The sequence below is a fragment of the Trachypithecus francoisi genome, unplaced genomic scaffold (genome assembly GCF_009764315.1).
Source record: "Trachypithecus francoisi isolate TF-2019V2 unplaced genomic scaffold, Tfra_2.0 Lachesis_group5, whole genome shotgun sequence".
Taxonomy (NCBI): Eukaryota; Metazoa; Chordata; class Mammalia; order Primates; family Cercopithecidae; genus Trachypithecus; species Trachypithecus francoisi.
In genome coordinates this window covers 131143392-131163825 of record NW_022681470.1, presented here as the reverse complement: position 1 = coordinate 131163825, position 20434 = coordinate 131143392, and the positions used below count along the sequence as shown (strand labels likewise).

General features: G+C 51.4%; 1 protein-coding gene across 12 annotated transcripts in view; it reads right to left on the bottom strand.

Moving 5' to 3' along the window:
• Window positions 1–294: 294 nt before the first annotated feature.
• SUGP2 (SURP and G-patch domain containing 2) overlaps window positions 295–20434 on the bottom strand; it is a 45947-nt gene continuing 25807 nt past the window's right edge. For 3 of the 12 annotated variants that reach the window (XM_033196702.1, XM_033196701.1, XM_033196695.1), the window contains exons 5-11: window positions 19674–20164; window positions 18141–18252; window positions 14038–14516; window positions 11503–11564; window positions 4544–4680; window positions 3764–3884; window positions 295–550 (exon numbers count right to left, since the gene is read on the bottom strand). In XM_033196702.1, the coding sequence (XP_033052593.1) occupies window positions 3764–3884; window positions 4544–4680; window positions 11503–11564; window positions 14038–14516; window positions 18141–18252; window positions 19674–20164 (1402 nt within the window). In that variant the 3' untranslated portion in view covers window positions 295–550. Of the gene's footprint in view, window positions 3151–3763; window positions 4681–11502; window positions 11565–14037; window positions 14517–18140; window positions 18253–19673; window positions 20165–20434 lie in introns of all 12 variants that reach the window. The other 9 variants (XM_033196698.1, XM_033196694.1, XM_033196697.1 and 6 more) reach the window with 5 other exon arrangements.

The window sequence follows — 20434 nt, the reverse complement described above, 5'->3', positions numbered from 1 at the left end:
TCTGTATTCGGCAGTACCAGTTATCCTCCCCAGCCTCCCAAGAAGGGAATCACCCTCCCTCCGGTGCTTGGTCACTTCCTGCTGTCTGGCATCTTCCAGGCTTTCCTGGTGACAGTGCCACAAGGTCCCTCAGGTGGGGTGAGCCAGTCAGGAGGGGCCCGAGGGAGGAGCACCACGCCGGCGGAGGGCATGTACTGGGAGGCAGCCGTCATCTGGTTCTACACTGCACTCCCATCTGCGTGCGCTGGTGACTGATCTGATTTTAAAAACACAGCCATGGAGACCCTGGCACACTGCATTTCCTCTACATTTATTGCAACGGCTAAATGATTAACAACATTCACAACTTCTTAGATCTTAAAAAACAGAAACAAAAGAAAACTTCCATTTTGTAACATCACAAATGTCTTCTAGGCTTTATCAAGGACCAAAAACACTACAATTCTCTAAGTGATTTCCAGTGATGGAAACAAGCCAGAGACAGTAAGCACCCAGAGTGGCGAGAGAGCACTTCCAGATGCCTGTTGTCCTCTTGGGGGTGACCCTGGAACTAGAACGACAGAAAAGACACTGTGACTTTGACACGGCTGTGCCACCACACGTCACGCGCGACATGAGGATCCTGCAGAGTGGCCTCTGCAGAGAGCAAGGGCAGCCTCGATTAAGAGGGAGGGGCTGGGGGCACGGAGGGCCAGTGGCATCTCCTCTATCCCGGCCGGCCGGCAGCTGGCAGCACGCACCATGCTCTGCTGGCTCCCGACACCTTCACTGCCCCAGCGCTGAATCCACAGGAGAGGCGTCCTCTGAGAGTATAGGGACTTTCTAGGTTCAAGGAGGTGTGCCCTCTGACCCCTGCCAAGGACTCACAGAACCATCTCAGCTCAAACTTGGAGGAGCGGCAGGAGGTGGGGGGTGGTCAGTGGCCACACACCACAAATTCCTAAAGCATTTAACTTTTTAGTAAAATGAAGTGGAGAAAGTCAAGAATTAACATGCTAGGACAAAGCACATGGAATGGTCAGGGCGATGCTGGAGACAGCGAGCTTGATCCACGCTGTAGGTGTATGTGCCTCGCTCGGGCCAGCAGGCCGAGCCCCGCTCAGAGCTCCATCCATTCACCTGACCCACGGCCAACATGGAAGCTGTCAGAGGAGTCAGGAAAGGAGAAGGAGAAAGGAGAAGATGAACCCCCCGCACCTGTGGTTCCCCAAAACCAGCTCTACTCCAGGCCCCCACAGGCTGGTTCGTTCGAGGGTTGGGTAATAAACTCAAGCCCCATCCTCCATGCTGGCACCTCTACTGCCATAAAGATCTGCCAGTTGCCAAAGCTACAGAAGCCACTGGAAGCAAGCAGAGCCCCTGGGGGTGGTGGCACTGCAAGGTGACAGGGAACAGGCAGACAAGGACCTCGGACCACAGCCTAGGAAGTCTGTGGCTTAAAGAAAGCCAGGATTTCTTTTCTTTCTTTTTTTTTTTTTGAGACAGAGTCTTGCTCTGTTGCCAGGCTGGAGTGCAGTGGCACAATCTCGGCTCACTGCAACCTCTGCCTCCCAGGTTCAAGTGATTCTCTTGCCTCAGCCTCCTGACTAGCTGGGACTACAGGCACCTGCCACCACACCCAGCTAATTTTTTGTATTTTCAGTAGAGACAGGGTTTCACCATGTTGGCCAGGATGGTCTTGATCTCTTGACCTCATGATCCACCTACCTAGGCCTCCCAAAGTGCTGAAGTTACAGGCGTGAGCCACCGCGCCCAGCCTTTTTTTTTTTTTTTTTTTGAGATGGAATCTTGCTCTGTCACCCAGGCTGGAGTGCAGTGGCATGATCTCAGCTCACTGCAACCCCCGCCTCCCAGGTTCAAGTGATTCTCTTGCCTCAGCCTCCTGAGTAGCTGGGATTACAGGTGCCTGCTACCATGCCTGGCTAATTTTTTTTTTTGTATTTTTAGTAGAGATGAGGTTTTACCATGTTGGCCAGGCTGGTCTCAAACTCCTGACCTCAGGTGATCCACCCGCTTCAGCCTCCCAAAGTGCTGGGATTACAGGCTTGAGCCACTATGCCCAGCCCAAAGCCAGGATTTCTTTACAGCCAATACAAGTGGCATTTCCCACTCAGTTCTGTGGCTGATGCCCTAGCCACTGTTGTGTCCCCTAATCCCAGGGTGTCAGGAGGATCCTAAGTTTTCCAGATTTTTGCCCATACTTAAAACTTTAATGATCCTGCTTCACGAGGAAGAATGAGTGGAGAACTGAGTGGAGTTACACACAGCAGACTGCTGGGGAATCTGTAGAGTGGCAGCAATCACACGCCTGGAAATAGAGCAGCTGCAGAGCCCACCCCAGAGGGAGCCTGCCTTTCCTTACAAAGGCTGTAATAAGACAGCACTTGACGATGCCACATGTGCGAAAAGTGCAGAGTGTCAGAGAGTTTACAACCCCCATCCTTTTGTAACTGTAGTTTGCTTACACTGTGGATTCTAAAGAGACATGTAAATCTGGGGCCGATTTCATCTGTTTAATGATTACTCCCCACCTGATAGAGCTAGTCTGTACTGTTGCTAAAATTTCATTAAGTCTCTCAAGATGCACTGAAGAGATGAGACATCATGAATAACACATTCATCAACTCAAGTATGGCAACTGTTCAGAGAGCTTCAGAGCTTTGGTACCCGAGCGCAGACTTGGTAATTACCGATTTGTCTCCCCCGTATAAATTCTGGAGAACAACGAGAAAACACCATCTGTGATCGTTTCCACATCACGTTTGCTAACAGAGCACTTCTGGAGAGCAATGGCCAGTCCGACTGGAAAACCAGCCAGAGGAGCTGGTTCCTCAGCACTCACAGGCTGAGGTGCCTTTCGGGGGCAGCGCCACCTTCTGAAGGGGAACCAAGACAGATTTGGAGGGGACTTGCTGCTAAAAGCATGTGAACAGAGAGGAGAGGCAAAAGCACATTGAAAATGGTGCATGTTTTTTCTTTGAGAGAAAGAAAAGCCAGCGAAACCTCCGCCCCAGAGACTGCAGAGACGTTTGTTTTCATGTACACACCAAACCGTACTTGGGCACTGGCTCCAGGCCGATCCAGGGCAGGGATGATGTTTTAAGGGCAATTCCTGCTTCAAGGCTTATCTTTCTCATCAGTGGTTTTGATCTATTCAGGAAGAGAACGATTTTGTTCAAAACTGAGTTGGAAATTAGGTGAGAGGGACAACTAAAAAAAAAAGAGTAGAAAGATGAGGATATTTACAGGCCCAAGGCCCTGCAGAAGGAAAAGGATTTGAAGACCCTCACAAAGGGACACAGCTAACTGCCATCCTCTGTGGTGGTGGCTGTCACAGTCGCCCTTCCACTTGCATGATGGCAAGGCCCTCTGGACTAGGAACAGTCCGTTTGCTGGTCATGTTATGTGGTAGGTGACCCTCATCTGTGAGAGAAAACTTGAGCAAGAGAAGAGACAGGCGTGGCCTATTTCCATGCGCACATTCACAGAGCCTGGCCTAGAGGCCTCGAGGGGCTCACAGCCAGGGCACCAGGCAGGCCACGTGCAGCTGCCCTTGGCCAACATGAGGTTTGCTCCTTCAGCAAACCTGGAAGGTAAGAATGGGGCATATCCACATCCAGAGACCCTTTTGTTTCCCTCACAGAATTTGGTGATTTTTTTGTGTGTGGCATTTTTGGGGGAACAGGGAATATCAACTTTGTTGGGGGAATTTCTCTGCATACCAGCACGCCGGTGGGCCTTATGCACTGGCCTGTAAACATACCTATTTGTTGGCCCGCTTGTGTCTGTACATCTGCATCATCCTCTGCCGGAACACATCGAATGTGTCTTCTTTGTGCTCCTGCCCGTCAGCACCCAACCCTTCCCCTTCCGAGGGGGTTCCCCTAAGGAGTGAAAAAGAGAGTCAGTTGTGCACCTGAGCCCAGGGCCTGGCATGCCAGGAACTGGGCATGGGCACAAACAGTCCATGAGATGCAGGTGTTTGGGACACACACTTAGACATCAAAGAGAGGGAAAATCAAGACATGACTCACAGTGGAAACAAGGAGTACTCACCCTCGAAGAAGAGCTGGCTTTTGAGGGGGTGCCCAGAGGGCCCTGGTTACCTCGGAATGCCTTACCCAGCAGGGACTAAGCTCAGTATTAAATGAAATGCCTGCTGGATGTTACGATTGGGGTTTAATAAACTTTGGGCCTGTGTTCGGGACCCTGGCTGGCCCGGCTATGGGTTCCCGGGAATGGGAAAGTGGTTCCAGGCCAAAACTACACAGAAATACCACTTAGCTTTTATGATGATAACAAATGAGGACAAAATGACCAGGGCCAACAAGCTGTTTAAAAAATCTACACCAGGACAGAAAGGAGCCCTGTAAACACCTGCATATGTAAATGATCAGCTTCTCATCTGAAGATGCCTTTTGTTTAAAAAACAAAAATCAACTGCCAGCTGTAAGTCATCTTGGGCATGAGGGAGCCAAGGTCAGGCTGCAGGTCGAAGGACTGAGGCCCCACCCACTCCCACCCCAGGCTGCCTGCTGCGTACACGCTGACTGGCTCCCGGATGCCCTTTCCGAGGGAGCCCAGGCCATGGCCCTCCTTCCAGCCCATCTTCTGCAGCATCTGGAAGCCCAGGTTCTTATCGGTCAGCTTCTGCTGGGCGAAGTCCAAGTCCTTGGGTTTCTGAGGAGAGAGAGGAGTCCAGGCATGTGGGCCACAGGGAGATGCCTGGATCAAGGGTCTGTCCTAGGCAGGGCCTGGAGCCCCTCACCCCCAAATGCTCTCCTGACTCTACAGATGCTCAGGCTCAAGCTCCGGTCACTTTCCCAGTTCTCTGCAACATCCCTGGGTGGGATGGAACTTCTAAGTCAGAGGTTACTGACCTGAGGTCAGTCCTGCCTCTCAGCCATCACTATAACCCTGGTGCCAAGACTGTGAGGAAAACTGGGTAAGGGAATGGCCAGTCCCGGGGTCAAGGTGTCAGTAGGATGGCCCTCAGTGGAGCCCTGGATAAAGAAGGGTGGCCCTGTGACGACCACAGGGCACAGCCCAGGGAAGAGTGGGGGGCACCAGGGCATAGGCCTGGAGGTAGAATGGGGGTCAGACAGTGGGTGAGAACTGGCTGGCAGTACCCTCCCTGAAGCACCTCAACATACCCCTCCCTCAGTGCTTCATTCAATCCCTGACTGCCTTGTCTGTCTGTCCTAGGGACTGAGTTCTACTTGGATACTGGAGTCTGTGTGAGGTCTAGCTCAGAGCAGACCTCACTGAGAGCTAGTACAGCTGTGATTGGTCCTGTGGGTGGTGGGGAAGTGCAGCATTCTCTGGGCCACTAGATGGAGATCTGGGGACAGACAGGGCCCTGGGGCCTCTGGAGGAGGAGCCTGCAGGGATCTAGCAGAAGGAATTTCTATTCACTCATGAATATTCACGACACACTGCTGTGTGAGAGCCCAGCTGGGCAGTCCAAGACCTTGCGATGTATTCCTTGGCTCTTCACAAACTTGTGTGGGTGGGCTGGGTGCGGTGACTCATGCCTTTAATCTCAGCACTTTGGAAGGCCAAGGTGGGTGGATCACTTGAGGTCAAGAGTTCGAGACCAGCCTGGCCAACCTGGCAAAACCCGGTCTCTACTAAAATAACAAAAATTAGCCAGGCGTGGTGGCGGGCATCTGTAATCCCAGCTATTTGGGAGGTGGAGGCACGAGAATCACTTGAACCTGGGAGGCGGAGGTTGCAGTGAGCCGAGATCGCGCCACTGCATTCCAGCCTGGGCAACAGAATAAGACTCTGTCTAAAAAAAACAAAAAACAAAACTTGTCTGTGTTTTTTTAAAATATAGAGTCTCGCTATGTTGCCCAGGCTGGTCTCGAATTCCCGATTTTAAGTGATTCTCCTACTTTAGTCTCCCCATTAACTGGAACTACAGGTATGTGCCCCTGCATCCAGCTTTTATTATTATTATTATTTTCTTTCTTTTTTTTTTTTTTTGAGACGGAGTCTCGTTCTGTCGCCCAGGCTGGAGTGCAGTGGCGCAATCTCGGCTCACTGCAAGCTCCGCCTCCCGGGTTCACACCATTCTCCTGCCTCAGCCTCCCGAGTAGCTGGGACTACAGGCACCTGCTACCATGCCCAGCTAATTTTTTTGTATTTTTAGTAGAGACGGGGTTTCACTGTGTTAGCCAGGATGGTCTCGATCTCGTGACCTCGTGATCCACCCGCCTCGGCCTCCCAAAGTGCTGGGATTACAGGCATGAGCCACCGCGCCCGGCCTTTTTTTTTTTTAAAGACAGAGTCTTGCTCTGGTGCCCAGGCTGGAGTGCAGGGATGCAATCTCAACTCACTGTAAACTCCGCCTCCTGGGTTCAAGTGATTCTCCTGCCTCAGCCTCCCGAGTAGCTGAGATTACAGGTGTGTGCCACCACGCCCGACTATTTTTGTACTTTTAGTAGAGATGGGGTTTCGCCATGTTAGCCACGCTGGTCTTGATCGAACTCCTGACCTTGGCTGATCTGCCCGCCTCAGCCTCACAAAGTGCTAGGATTACAGGCATGAGCCACTGCCCCTGGCTGACGTATTTCTTTAAGGCATTTACTGAACTACCTGAGGAGGCTGCGAGGGTTCATTTGCTCTTGAGAGGGAGGGAGGAAGGTGCTGAGGAGGATCATGGAGGCTGGTGCTGGGGGTCTGAGCAGGGGACAGGTGGGAGTGGCCGGGAGAGGGTTAGATGACTCTGGGCATGGGAAGCAGGGTGCGAAGGGCGTGCTGAGTGCTGTGAGCTCAGGTCCTTGGGCAGTCAGCCCTCATCAGCTTAGCAACCTGCCCCATCATGTCATGCAGGCCTCACGAGGTACAATTCAACCAAAATACAAATCCCCCCCTTGCCATCTGCATTGAGGTGCCCAGGAATTAGCTTCCCTAACGTTAGGGGTGCATGGGGGAGGCACTCCAGAGACAAAGGAGCTTGGAGACAAGGCAGGAAAGGCTAAGCCTGGGGCAGGCAGGGGTTGGGAGAGGGAAGGGAGAAGGGAGAGTGCAGGGCCTCAGGTCAGGAGGGAGGGAGGGAGAAGAGAGCAACTGCTCCCATAAGGAAGGCCTGGGCCCCTGGAGCTCCTGGGGCCTCAGTGTTCTCACCCTAGAAAGGGACAAAACAACCTGGAGAGGTGCCAAGAACTCAACAGGCAGCAAGACGTAGGGGATCAGAAACGGATAACCCAAGGCTGGGCGTGGTGGCTCACGCCTGTAGTCCCAGCACTTTGGGAGGCCGAGGTGCGTGGATCACGACATCAAGAGTTTGAGACCAGCCTGACCAATATGGTGAAACCCCATCTCTACTAAAAATACAAAAATTAGCCCGGTGTGGTAGTGCATGCCTGTAATCCCAGCTACTCAGGAGGCTGAGGCAGGAAAATTCCTTGAATCCAGGAGGCAGAGGTTGCAGTGAGCCGAGATCGTGCCATTGCATTCCAGCCTTGGCAACAAAGGGAGACTCTGTCTCCAAAAACAAAAAAACAGATACGTATACCCCAAATTATGGCACTTTGACAGGTGGGACTAAAGCAACAGCCTCAAGGTCCCTCTGACCTCCCTCCCATCTCTGTCCCTCCCAAGCACAGGAGGAAGCTGTTCTCTTCAAGTTCCCTATCTACCTAGAACTGGACCTGCCCAAGAAGAAGAGAAGGGCCTTGGATCCCTTCCCTGAAACGTCATTAACCAGAGTTGAAATCATGGAATGTTAAACACCACACCTAGAGCCCAAACCATTGGCTGTTCTCTAGTCCCATTCAATTTTCAGTGACGATCATTCACAAGATGATGCCTGCCTCCATTCATCTCTCCTAAAATCATCTGCTTCCCCTCTAAAGTTACCTACAGCCTCCCAACTGCCCTCTCCCTTATGAAAAGGTATTTAGCTTCAACCACCTGGCCCTTCTTTGAGTTTTCATAATGTTTTATATGGCTCCTGTGTTTATGCACGTGAATAAATATGTGTAACTTTTTTGTTTTGAGATAGGATCTTGCTCTGTCACCCAGGCTGGAGTGCAGTGGTTCCATCATGGCTCACTGCAGTCCTGAACTCCCGGGCTCAAGCAATCCTCCTGCCTTGGCCTTCCAAAGTCCATGGATTACAGGTGCACCTGGACTGCATACCATTTTTTATCCTGTTAATCTTCCTATTGTCAGTTCATTTCAATAGGCTTAGACTTGGACCTTCAAAGGCAGAGGGAAATTCCCTTTGTTCTCTTCAGACGCATCTCCGAGGGTATTATATGAAGTAGCTGTGTGTGTGTATGCATGTGTGTGCATATGTGTCCACGTGTGTGTATCTTGTATGTGTGCATGTGTGAGTTACTGGATGCAGGCGGCTCCTCCATAATGGCATGAGGCGGTCTTGGTGAGGTGGTGTGGGAATAAGTTTCTCTGCAAGGCAGTTAAGGAGGGAAGGTATGAAGGGAGGAGCTATGCTATGGGCTGGGACAGGAAGAGGGGCACTAACAGTGAAGAGACACCTCTGCAAGCCAGGGGACACCACACAGGACCTGCTATACTGGGGGGGCCCCTGCCATGAGAAAGTGGCCTGGAGAAAAGAGGTGACAGAACCCACCAGATGAGATGAGAAACAGGGCATCCGTCAGGCCCTCCTGGGAACTGTGCACGACCTGGGCCCTGGGGTGACGGGTAGGGAAGGAAGGGGAAATGCTGGTCATGGCGGGACACAGGGGTCCCCAAATGGCAGGTCTGCACTCTTTTCCCTTTCAGGATGGCTGCTTGGAGGTGCAGCGCAAGAGGGGTTGGCTCAGCCTGGAAGTTTCTTCGTGAATGTTCAAATCTGTGTTGAACAATCATGATGGCGGTTTCCTGGACAGCTGGAGGAAAGCCAAGCCCTGTGGGCGAGGCGGAAGTGTGCAGAGGAGAGCTGCAGCCACCATGGCCTCCCTTCAGTCACTGGCAGAAAGGAGGACAGGTGCAGAGTCCCAAGGAGAGAGCAGCATGTGCAGGACACCCACCAGGAACCTCGTTCAGTTTAATCCTCACCGTACCTCCTACCTGCTGGGTAGGTGTGGCCATTCCATTTTACAGACAAACCCGTGGCTCGGGGGTTACATGCCAAGGTTATAAAACTACTTGGCGGCAGGGCTGGGCTAGAGTATAGCTGTGCCTGACACCAAGGCCCTGCTGTGACCTCATGTGGCCGTGCCCTTATCCAGGCCACACAAACGGACACCAGATGCCAGCTCAGCCTAAAACCTGGCACATCAGTCAGGACCATGAGCTCTGGACTCGGGAAGGTTCCTCCTTCCTGCCATAATTGGGGTCAGACTGACCTAGGTCACTTGGAAGGGGTTGGAAGCAACATGGCATTGCCTGACACCAGCAGAGCGACCTCGCCTGGCTCCCCACCCTCCTCCCTGACCATGAAGGACCGGTGAAGTCTCTCCACATGTGTCCCAGGTGACCCTGCCTGCTCCCAGTACTATGTTCCCCAGGCCATCTGGAGTGTATCTGTCCCCTTTCTATAACCTGCCTCCAGGTCAGTGAATGGTATTTCTGTCTCTCTTCTGCCCAAGCTGACTACCCTGGCGTCACCTGGACTCCTGGCTTTTGCACACCCAGCCCACAAGCAGGTGTCACCCATTCCATCTTCACTCCTTCTCGTTGCTCCTCATGCCCTGGTCCAACTGTCTTAAGTTTGAGCCTCCTCCTGCTTCCCACCCACAGGCTGCTCTCCACCCTAGTGGCCATGTCTGCCACAGGTCCCGGAGGGACCCTCCCTTCCCTGATAAAGGGCCACAACGTTAATATCTGTTGAGGTCCTGTGTGACCACCCCCGATTCCTCTGCTGCCACAAAGGCCTCTTGCTGCCCCAGACTCTCTGCTGAGTCTGTGCCCTTCTCAGATCTCCACACTGTTTCTCCTCAGCTCTTCCAGGCTTGTGCCAACATCATCTGCAAGAGAGACCTCCCTTGGCTTTCCCAATTCAGCGGCATCCCCTAGATCCCACCTTATTCTCCCTCTCCTTGACCTACTTCTCTTTGCCCACAGCATCCCCAGGACCACCTCATCCATTTCTCTTTCACTGTTGGCCCTGCTCGCTGCTGCCTCCAGGTGGACAATCAGGATCTGGCACGTAGGAGGTGCTGACGGCACACACCATGCTCTGTTTACTAGCAGATTAGTGCACTCTCTTCACCACACTTCCAGTCTACTAAGCTTGAACGTTTTTATGTTTTATTTTTTAAGGAGACCAGGAGGAGACATAGATCTTACTATGTTGCCCAGGCTGGCCTCAAACTCCTGGACTCAAGTGATCCCCAAGTCTTGGCCTCCCAAAGCACTGGGATTATAGGCGTGAATCAGTGTGCTTGGATAACTTGAACTTTTTTTTTTTTTTGGAGACAGGGTCTCACTCTGTTGCCCAAGCTGGGGTGCAATGGTGCAATCAGCTAACTGCAGCCTCGACCTCTCAGGCCCAAATTATCCTTCCACCTCAGCCACCAGAGTAGCTGGGACTACAGGCATGCGCCACCATGCCCAACTAATTTTTGTATTTTTTGGGATCACAGGCGTAAGCCACCCAATAGGCCTTAGCTTGAACTTTTTTTTTTTTTTTTTTTTTGAGATAGAGTCTCGCGCTGTTGCCCAGGCTGGAGTGCAGTGGCACGATCTCGGCTCGCTGCAAGCTCTGCCTCCTAAGTTCACGCCATTCTTCCGCCTCAGCTTCCCGAGTGGCTGGGAATACAGGCGCCCACCACCACGCCCAGCTAATTTTTTGTATTTTTGGTACAGATGGGGTTTCACCGTGTTAGCCAAGATGGTCTCAATCTCCTGACCTTGTGATCTGCCTGCCCCTGCCACCCAAAGTTCTGGGATTACAGGCGTGAGCCACCACACCTGGCCTAGCTTGAACTTCTTTTTTTTTTTTGAGACGGAGTCTCGCTCTGTCGCCCAGGCTGGAGTGCAGTGGCCAGATCTCAGCTCACTGCAAGCTCCGCCCCCCGGGTTTACGCCATTCTCTCGCCTCAGCCTCCCGAGTAGCTGGGACTACAGGCGCCCGCCATCTCGCCCGGCTAATTTTGTATTTTTTTTTTTAGTAGAGACGGGGTTTCACCGTGTTAGCCAGGATGGTCTCGATCTCCTGACCTCGTGATCCGCCCGTCTCAGCCTCCCAAAGTGCTGGGATTACAGGCTTGAGCCACCGCGCCCGGCCAAGCTTGAACTTCTTACAGGGCCAAGCCACTATCTCGTTTATCTCTCAAATCCCACTGCATCCATTACAGGGATCTCAACTATCCATTACACAGATGAATCACTAGTCTATGCTTTGGACAAAGGCAAAACAGTTTTCAAAAGTCCTCCCAAGAGAAAAGTCTGTTGTGTTTTACACATTAATACCTCAGTTTGAAATGTGAGCATAGCTTAATTACAAGCTGCAGCTTCCATTGGAACTCCAACAAATTCTAACCAACTATACTTTGAGTGAGGACTACAAATGATTAAGCTCACCTTCTTTTTGGACATGGGACGACCCCGAGGCCTGTCATAGGCAATTCGAACTGGTTCATGGACTAGAAGACAAAAGAAAGAGACACGTACACATACATACACGTGCTTTCCCTACATTACTTAGAGACTGAAGATCTTGCAGTCTATTTTGGCTAACAGTTCTCTGACGACAGAAGGTGTCTTAGGCCCTGCATGGGCCTAAGCCCCAGCTGTGCCCCAGCTCTTCTCAGGAATGAATGTGTATGACCCCTGGAGTGAGCAGAGGCGGGACACACTCAGGGAAGGCAGCTTGGGCCATAGTGAAGGGTTCACTTGAGGGGTGCCTCGCTTTTGGAAAGTCTATTCAAACCTAAGAGTCCCCACATTTATAACAAAGGATCCAATACATGGATTATTTTCCATGACTACAGAAATATTCGTGTACCAACTATTTGTGATACTACGTCCTCTTAGTTTATCTGTAGCTAATTAACTGGGAAATAATTAGTCTGGGCCAGGCACAGTGGCTCATGCCTGTAATCCCATCGCTTTGGGAAGCCGAGGTGGGTAGATCACCTGAGGTCAGGAGTTCAAGACGAGCATGGCCAACATGGCGAAACCCCGTCTCTACTAAAAGTACAAAAATTAGCCAGGCATGGTGGCGAGCTCCTGTAATCCCAGCTACTCAGGAGGCTGAGGCAGGAGAATAACTTGAACTCGGGAGGCAGAGGTTGCAGAGAGCCGAGATTGCGCCACTGCACTCCAGCCTGGACGACAAGAGCAAGACTCCATCTCAAAAAAAAAGAATTAAAGTCTGCCTAAAACTTTCTAGTAAAAAACAACCATGCTTCTCATATAGAGGACCAAATCATATTATTTTATTTTATTTTTTATGAAAGGGAGATTAGCAAGTCTGGTTTTTTTTTTTTTTTTTTGAGATGGAGTTTCACTCTTGTTGCCTAGGCTGGAGTGCAGTGGCATGATCTCGGCTCACGCCAACCTTCACCTCCCAGGTTCAAGAGATTCTCCTGCGTCAGCCTCCCGAGTAGCTGGGATTACAAGCATGAACCACCACGCCTGGCTAATTCGGTATTTTTAGTAGAAATAGGGTATCTCCATGTTGGTCAGGCTGGTCTCAAACTCCCGCCTTGGTCTCCCAAATTGCTGGGATTACAGGCGTGAGCCAGTATACCCGGCGCAGGTCTGGTTTTATCTCATCAACTACCAAAAGAACTGAGAGCTTCTAAAACAGAAATAAAAAACTCCGCCAAGAAGAGCATACATAACAAGCACTCTGATACACTACCTGCCATCCATGACAAGTTTAATTATTTACTTCATTTTTTTTTTTACATTAAATTTTTTTTTTCTTGTAAAGATGAGGTCTGGCCATCTCGCCCAGGCTGTTCTCAAACTCCCGGGCTCAAGCAATACTCCTGCCTCAGCCGCGCTAAGCTGGGATTATAGGCACGAGTCACTGCGCCCGGCCCACAAGAAGTTTTGAAGTTTTGAACGATGGTAATAGTAGAATGGTTAGCATTTCACTGCAACACCAAGGTTTTCAAACACAAAACATGAGGACTATTCTAAAGCAGGCAAAACCGTAAGGCCACTGTCACCTGTAAATGTGACTGTCTGAATGATGTAGAACACAAAGGTGACTGTTTAACACAGTCCCACAACGGGGCACCATTCACTACAACTTCACACACAGGTTTTGCAGCAGAAGTCCCATGTGAAAGCACGGTCCAGGTCTGACTGTGGGGAGATAGCTTGGAGGGCACGGGGGGCACAGGAGTCATCTGGGCCACAGCCTGCCCATCAAAAGGCCACATGCGACGCAATTCCATGTACTGACAGACTAGGAAAGGTAGAATACCTGGGTCTCGGAAAACAGTCAGTGGTTGCTGGGGCTGAATGGGGCAGAGGACTGCAATGGGGCAAGAGACCTGTTCTGGGAACAGGCTTCAGCTCTGCTATATTGGTGGGGTCTCGCCTCTGCACAGTCAACAAAACTCAAATGGTCCACCTGAAAAGGGTGTGTTTCACTGCTGGTAAATTATACCTCAAGAACCCGGAACCTCCCCACAGGAGAGCAGGAGATGGCCTCCCATGGCCAAGGCAGGTCCCACTGACCACTGCCTGGGACCACCCTTGCTCTGTTCCCATCTCACTGTCACGACATGAAGCAGCTTATCAGCACCCTGGGCCTTCCAGGGGCTCAGAAGGGTCCCCAGCTGACCAAGTCACAGGCAGGAAAACAGCTGAGATGACCCAGGCCCACCCCTCCACAGGTGGGGAAGCCCCGACCTGAATCCAGGCAATCAGGGAAATGCCCAGCAGCAAGCAGAGTGCCAGAAGCCACAGGGCAGCAAGGAAACATGTCTTTAGAGCAATGCCTTCAGATCACCGGGAAACATGAGTGTCGGTTCACATTTTGGAGTGGTGCACAAAACTCTTTAGGATTAAAATGTCTCCAACTGTCTCTTCTAACTCTCACAGCCCACCAACCAAGAACTGTGCTGGAGGCAGCTGTGCTGACAGGCGGGCACTCACCTTTTGGCTCCTGGATGAGACACACTCTCTTGGGAGCTGGAATCATGCCAACCTTCAACGACTTGCTGCTGATCCTCTTCCGGGGGAAGCAGGTACCTGAGGTGGCCTGTGACAGGGCAGGTGTTCCAGCCAGGTCATCCTCAGCAGCCTCACTGGGAAGGCCATCGGCAGGGGTGCTGCCCTCAGACTTGCCCGCCCCTCCGGGAGCAGGGGCCTCCTCTCCACCATCCTCATCGTCCTCATCCTCCTCCTCAGGCATCACCTCTGGGCTCTCCAGCTCAGCCTCCCGCGGAGGGGGCTCATCTTCACACTCTCCTTCCCCTTCCATGAGGTCCACGGGGCTCTCCTGAGAACCCGCAGTGTCACCACCACCAGTGTGAAGGTTGTGCGGAGATGATGTGAAACAAATTGATGGACATAGTTCAAACACTTTCTTTCGATAGAATTTGAAAGCAGAACTATTTTGGTCATGTAGAAACCTGGGGCACAGAGGAAATACCTTAGGTTACCAGATGGAATCTCTCAACATTTTTATTTGCTGAAATGCTGGGATTGATCCAAGGAAGGTGGAGGTGGGATAAGGGAAAGAATTACCTGACCGCTCTCTACGCAGCTATAGCTTGATGGTGCAGCCTCTCAATGACAGAAAATGTGAAGAGTACTAGTAACTTAATAAGGAGCTAGAATTCAAGGAGCATAACTACTTTCCAGGGGAGAGAGGCGGATGAATAAGGTATGCAGGGCCTGGGAAAATGCTGGAATAGAAATCTGGCCTGAGACCCATCTCACCCTTTCTGGTTACATCACTGGCCTCTCTGGGCCTCCACGTGCCCATTTTGACTCTGGTTCCTCCCAGATATGAGAAGCATGGAGAGACGCCAGGAGGCGCTGCACAGTTACTGCTGGAACATGTACACACCATGGAGCTGTAAGGTGCCCCCAGAGAAGACTCCTCACCCCTAGCACTTCCCACTTGGGGCCTGCAGTCCAGCTATGTGGGCGTAGAGATGAGGCCTCTCTGTGCCTCAGGGGTCTGGTGGCCACTTTGACTTGTAACCACAGCTATGAAGCTGTGGCTGGTATGAGAAACTTAAAACACTCCTGAAAGTACCAAAGTCCACTTGGACCAAAGGAAAAATGGCCCTCATAAGGCAACTCAACCTCATAAATGTGCCAAGTCTCCCCAATTAGCATATTAATATATCCCAATAAAACTCTGTTCTGAATCAGGACAAGATGGTTCTAAAGTTCATAAAGAAAAATAATATGTAAAAGTATCTGGGAAAACTCCAAACAAGACTCATAAGGGGTTCCAGCCCCACCAAACACTACAAAATGCCCCAAAGCCTCTAGAGTTAAACAGCATAGTAGTCCATAAGACAGACCAAAGGAACAGAATAGAAAGACCAGAAACCCAGCATTTGATTAAGGTAGGCTCTCAAACTACTGCGAAAAAGGAGTGGTCTTTCAAAGAATGGTATTGGAAAAGCTGGACAGCTTTATAATTATTTATTATTATACATTTTTAGAGATGGAGTCTCACTCTGTTGTCCAGGCTAGAGTGCAGTGGTAACAGCTCTAGTGTGATAACAGCTCACTGCAGCCTCAAACTCCTGGTTTCAAGAAATCTTCCTACATCACGCATCCAAGTAGGTGGGACCACAGGCAAATGCCACTATACCAGGCTCACACACACACACACACACACACACACACACACCCCTAAGTATCAGCAGAAACGAATCTGGGCCAGGCATGGTGGCTCATGCCTCCCGGCACATTTTGGGAGGCTGAGGCAGGAGGATCACCTGAGGTCAGGAGTTGAAGACTAGCCTGGCCAACATGGTGAAACCCCATCTCTACTAAAACTACAAAAATTAGCTGGGTGACACCTGTAATCCCAGCTACTTGGGAGTCTGAGGCAGAAGAATCGCTTGAACCCGAGAGGCGGAGCTTGCAGTGAGCCGAGATCACGCTACTGCATTCCAGCCTGGGCAACAGAGTAAAATTCCATCTCAAAAATAAATAAATAAATAAATAAGATTGTATGACATCTTTATAACATAACCACACCCACAAAATGCATTAACTCAATGAGCTTGAGCACATTAGAATTAAAATTTTTCTAAAGGCAAAAGAAACACAAAGTCATCTTGGCCCATTTACAAACATGGCTGGATAGCGTCCAACACCCTGCCCAGTATCGTGGTCAGGATCCAGGGCTCTCCCTCCAGGGAAGGACAGGACAGAGTACTCTGAAGGACACTGCTCAGAAAAGGCTGTCACAGATGGGGAGGAATCACCCAAAACCCAACAGCCCAAGTACCCAGGCTAATGCAAAATTCTCCTTTAAACTGTACTTTTCATTGAAAAAAAAAGAAAAAGAAAAAGAAAAAAGGACTGATGGGATAACCCCAGCTGCCCTGCACTTAGCTGTCCTCCCTTATCCAACCCTGCCAGGGGAAATCTCACACACACAGTGGATAGGCCTGACCCCGAGGTCTACAGGGCCCAGCAGCTCCCCAAGGCCACCACTGTCTGTAAAAGGCAGAACCTGACTGTAAGCCTGGTCAGGCCTCCCGTCTGTAGGTGGTTGGTGCCCCACAAGACGGGTGGTACCTCAGTGCAGGACCCAGTCATAAGCCAAGGCTGCGGAGGGGAATAGGGCTTGGCTCGTGCAATCAGGTCCCAAACAAGTTGAAAGAGTATGTTCCATCACCACTGAATTCCATAAATGCGCTGAGAAATGCACGTTTTCAACTGTACTTTTAATTGGACGAAGACATGACTGTCCAACAAGCTGGGACCAGCACGAGGAGCTGAGAGCCCCCTCAGTAGGGTCCTGGCTCAGTAATGGAAGATGGGTGCCTCCCACTGGTAGCCTTTCTCTGGAGGGGGCGTCTCACATCACCCCAGGGAAAAACCCCAGGGGCAGTGCTGGCTTCTAGCCCAGGTTTTCTTGCCTACGGGCTATGTGCTTTTGAGCAGAGCTCCATCTATCCGAGGAATGGAGAGGGCAAAGGTACCTGCTCCCAGCATGAGCACGCCATGTTATTCCCATGTAGAAGTGCCTCCTGTCCAGACCTGGGCAAGGGCCGACTATCACTACTATCATGCAGTGAGCAGCAAATCCTCACCTCTCTCCCCTCCCCTGGCCAACTCGTATTTAGCCTTTGGATGCAGATTAAATGTCACTCTGGGGAGGCTTTTCCTGATGCCCCAGAAGGGTAGGTCCCCTAGAACAGATTTTTTTTTTTTTTGAGATGGAGTTTCACTCTTGTTGCCCAAGTTGGAGTGCAATGGTGTGATCTTGGTTCACTGCAACCTCCGTCTCCCAGGTTCAAGCAATTCTCCTGCCTCAGCCTCCCGAGTAGCTGGAATTACAGGCACCCGCCACTATGCCAGACTAATTTTTTTTATTTTTAGTATAGAGACGGGGTTTCACTATGTTGGCAAGGCTGGTCTTGAATGCCTGACCTCATGATCCATCCACCTCAGTCTCCCAAAGTGCTGGGATTACAAACATGAGACACTGCGCCTGGCCTTTTTTTTTTTTTTTTTTTTTGAGATGAAGTCTCGCTCTGTTGCCCAGGATGGAGTGCAGTGGCTCAATCTCAGCTCACTGAAACCTCTGCCTCCTGGGTTTAAGCAATTCTCATGCCTCAGCTTCCTGAGCAGCTGGGATTACAGGTGCTTGCCACCATGTCCGGCTAATTTTTGTATTTTAGTAGAGATGGGGTTTTAGCATGTTGGTCAGGCTGCTCTCGAACTCCTGAACTCAGGTGATTAGAACAGATCTTTTTCCCTCAAGCCCCTGGCTCAGCTGAAGTGAAGCCATGACTTACTCCTGGTGTAACCCCCATGGTAGGGATGCATTGCCCAGGCTGTGGGCTGGCTCAGGACATGTTTGTGGCATGAACACACTCAAATCTAAAGGGTGTAATGGCCAGTTGCAGTGGAGCACACCTGTGGTCCCAGCTACTCCGGAGGCTGAAACAGGAGGATCACTTGAGCCCAGGAATTTGAATCCAGCCTGAGCAACATCCTTAGACTTTCTCTCTTTGAAAAAGAAAAAGGTGTGATGAGACCCGGGGGGTACGTACCACAGGTCAGGGTTATCGGTGCTGTTTTCTATGCTGAATTGTTCGATCTCTGGTCCCACCTGAGCAACAAATCTAGCCAGTTTCTCTGCAGTCTCCATTGTCTTCATGTCAACTACAAAACATAAAGCACCTGTCAGGCATGACTCCTGAGCTGCTGCTCCCCGTGTAAACACTGCAAGGTTGTGGAGGCTGATTATAAAGATGGCCTGCGTGTCCCCTCCCTGTAGCCTTGCCCTTCGCCACATGCAGACTCCTTGTCACCAAGTGAACTCTGTGTATCGCCCCCTCGAATCAGGGCTGGTCCTGGGACTCAAATCGGCTATAGCATGTGGTGGAAAAGCCTGTTGCCAGTTCCAAGCCTAGGCCTTGGAGGACTCGAGTACTTCTGCTGTCTCTCCTGGAGCCCCAACCCCAATTGCCAGGTGAACAAACATGGGCTGGCTGCTGGGGGGATGACAGGCGTGTGGCCCAGCCATACCATCATCTCAGCTGACAGCCTGGACACCTGCCGCTGATCGCAGATACATGTGTGGGCTAGCTCAGCAGACGACCCAGCCACTGGCAAATTCACAATACCGGATGCCTCCGGGATTTTTTTTTTTTTTTTGAGACGGAGTCTTGCTCTGTAGCCCAGGCTGGAGTGCAGTGGCGAGATCTTGGCTCACTGCAACCTCCGCCTCCTGGGTTCAAGTGATTCTCCTGCCTCAGCCTCCTGAGTAGCTGGGACTACAGGCACGCACCACTACGCCTGGCTAATTTTTTGTATTTTTAGTAGAGATGGGGTTTCACCATGTTGCCCAGGCTGGTTGTGAACTCCTGAGCTCAGGCAATCCGCCCGCCTTGACCTCCCAAAGTGCTGGGATTACAAGTGAGCCACCATGCCCGGCTGATGCCTCCTGTTTTAAGCCACAGTTTGGAATGGTTCATGACACAGCAACACCTAGAGAATGCAGCCGTTGTGGACACTTTTTTGTCCTCTCCTTCCCACTTAGTGCTGAGTAGGAAGCACTGGCCAGAGAGCAGGCCTGTGGTACAGAGAGAAGGAAACAGCTAAGGTGACAGAAGAAACAGAAGGGGTGAAGTTAGTCGATTCAGAGGAATCAGTGCAACCCCAAGAACAGGAACTGTGGAGACCCTGGGGATGAGGAGGCAGAATGAGAGAACAAGGCAGCCCTGAGGACTAGCAAGAGAGGCCAGGATATAGCAGGACACGGGATCCCAAGTTCACGTAATGCACTGCCCACGGCCCCAGCAGCAGAACCCTGTCAGGGAGCACAGAGGCATGGGGCAGCACCTCGTGCCAGCTCCACTCTCAGAAGAGGAGGAGGGAGCTGCAAGACTTGCATGCAGCTCTCTCGAGAAAGTAAGAGAGAAAGCGCTAACACATGCACTTGTCTTGGCCAGGTCCCTAGGGCTTTTATCAACTGCCTTGCCTAGATTGCAACTCCCCCCGCCCCCGAATTCTAGAGAGACCTTGGAGATGGGAGAGTAGGGACTGGGGCCCAGAGGAGGGAGACAGGAGTGAGCACCCACTGTCAGCAGATGGGCAGGGAGAAGAGGTCTGAGGTGCTTCAGAGATGTCCACTCCTGCTGGCTTGGGGGATGGACCTGAGGCTTCTGAGCTGGGGTCCTGAGGAGAGGGTCCAACTGGGTCTGGCAGGCAGTCCTTGTTGGCAGCATCATTTCTGTCTGGCAGGGATGGTTTTGCCTGTGAGAGGCCTGGAGTCTGCCGGCCATGGTGTTTCAGCCTGGTGCCTGAGGATAGGAGGGTCTGGGTCCCAGTGGTCGCTCTCCTTGCCTTCCAGCCCCGGAGCCCTTGAGCACGGAGGAGCCCCCGCCGCTGCCACGGAAGCAGTTTCTTCTTGAGGTTACGGACAGCCCGGGCATACAGCATGGCCCGCACCGCACACTCTGCCGAGGTCGGCTTCTGGTCGGCTCCTCGCAAATTCTGGCTTATCCGCTGCATTTCTGCCAACTTCAGCTTGTAATATTTATACTCCAGACTATTTTCATCAGACAAAAACCTACATAACAAAACAGGCATAACAGGACATTTATGAAAACAACACCAGGTCCCAAATTGTTCCTGCAAACACAAACTCTTTCTAAGTAGCCAACTTCTGACTGTCCTCTGCTGTCTCAGAGGCTCTGCCTGGCTCTACTGAGAACCCAGAGCAAAGCCGAAGACAGCTGCCCTGCTAAGAGTGACCGCAGGGCAATCGGGAGTTTGAACTGAGTTCCTCCTTGATTTCCATCAGCAGCAGCCATGAGGGAGCTCACAGCTCATTATGGCC